The sequence below is a fragment of the Gracilinanus agilis genome, chromosome 5 (genome assembly GCF_016433145.1).
Source record: "Gracilinanus agilis isolate LMUSP501 chromosome 5, AgileGrace, whole genome shotgun sequence".
Lineage (NCBI taxonomy): Eukaryota > Metazoa > Chordata > Mammalia > Didelphimorphia > Didelphidae > Gracilinanus > Gracilinanus agilis.
Genome location: NC_058134.1, coordinates 45660417 through 45662045, shown reverse-complemented (window position 1 = coordinate 45662045; position 1629 = coordinate 45660417). Strand labels below are relative to the sequence as shown.

Genomic DNA, 1629 nt, shown 5'->3' with positions numbered 1-1629 from the left:
AGACCCAAGGGGGGGAGGGGCGCGGCAGACTCATTTTATACTTAAAGGGTCGCCGCCATTTGGTCTTTGTCCTCCCTTTGATAGCAGCTGCCAGGCAGGGCTCGAGTCCGTGTCCAACAATGTGCTCAAAGAGCGAAGTTTCCATTTTAAGGGCTAATCACAGATCATCACCTCCAAGAGGAGGCTGAGAGGCCCCAGACTCGGGGAGATGCCCCAGGAGCGGCCCCCCAGCAGACCCCGGGCAGGGCTCACTGGGCGGGGGTGGGGGGGTGGCCTGCGCCGGCCCCCTCTTCTTCTGGCTCAAACGATTCGCAATGGGCTGCCGTGGGGCGAGGGAGCCCCCAGCCAGGCAGCCCATTGGGTGCCACGGACAAGGCCGAACCCCAAAAGGCAGCAGCCCTGGGGAGGCCGAGGCCAGGCACCCGCGGAAGAAGGTACTTATTGTCGTTTCCCTCCCGCAGCCCCCGGGACAGCACCGTCGTGTCTTTGGCTCAGGAAATCCTCAAAATAGTCGAAAGTTGAAGTGAGCCAGAAGTGAGCCAGACAGGCAACCGGAGGCCACCCTGGAGGGCCTGCGGCGCCCCCATCACCGGAGCCCTCGTCCTCGGCCCACGGAGAAGGCCTGCAGGAAGTGTTTTACTCGTTTATGGGGAGACCCAGCGACCCGCAAGGGCCGCCCGGCCTCGTCTACCCCACGGCCTGCACCAATAAAGAGCCGCCTTGGCAATGGCCTCCTCCCTGGCCTGAACCTCATCTTTCTCCCACTTTACTTTGCTGTTCCGAAATAGCAGCTTAAAGCGTGCACGGCAAGGGCAGGCCTGGGCCTGGGGTGGTGGGGCTGGGCCTGGGGTGCTGGTTTAGGCCTGGGCCTGGGCCCGGGGTGGCGGGGCTGGGTGGGAGGCCTTCGGGAACAAGGCGAGGAGGGACGGAGAGAAAACGCCGCTGCTTTAGGAAAGGAAGCTTTGAACGTTCAGAAACACCCCATGAACAGCGCCGCTGATGTGCGCTCAGGGTGAGGACGGGAGGAGCCCAGACCAGCCGAGGCTGGCCGCCTCCCGGCCTCTCCTGGGCCTTCACTCAGCAGCTTAAGTGTGACGGAGCTTTGGGGAAGTAGCCATAAAACAGCGATGGGGTACAAGGAGGGCCCCAGGAAGCGGGTGGCAGCTTGTTCTGGGATTTTCTCTTCCCTCCATCGCCCTCCTTTGATCCCAGCCCCAGAGGCCCAGAGCCAGAGGGTGCGCCATGTGGGGCGGGGACTGGGACCTGCTCCCCTGATAGCTTTAAGGGAAGAGTCCACAATGTTCTCAAAAAGGGGTTCAGTGTCAACCTGTCAGAAGGGGTTGCTGGGTGACTGGGCTTCCCAAGAACCTAACTCCACCTCCCCGGAAGCGGGTTCCCTGAAATGACCCCCCAAAACCCTGCCCCTCCCCAGCCCCAGGACATCAGAACCTCGGCACCCACATGCCCCACGATGGCATTTTTGAGGCTAAGAATAGTCTAGAGGTTTATACTATTTACTAGTGTTAAGTCCCCTCTTTTCCTCTGTGGCCACGGGCAGGTCTCGGGGTGCAGATGCTGCATCCAATCTGGCTTCCATGGCTTGGAGCAAAGTTGAGCACTCATTTAGCC

General features: G+C 61.1%; 1 protein-coding gene across 1 annotated transcript in view; it reads left to right on the top strand.

The window, feature by feature from the left end:
* The window catches only part of ULK4 (unc-51 like kinase 4), a 660820-nt gene extending 660067 nt beyond the window's left edge, over positions 1–753 (top strand). Inside the window, exon 37 of the mRNA XM_044679671.1 lies at positions 462–753. Within this exon, the coding sequence (XP_044535606.1) occupies positions 462–522 (61 nt within the window). The 3' untranslated portion in view covers positions 523–753. The remainder of the gene's footprint in view (positions 1–461) is intronic.
* Positions 754–1629: the final 876 nt, after the last annotated feature.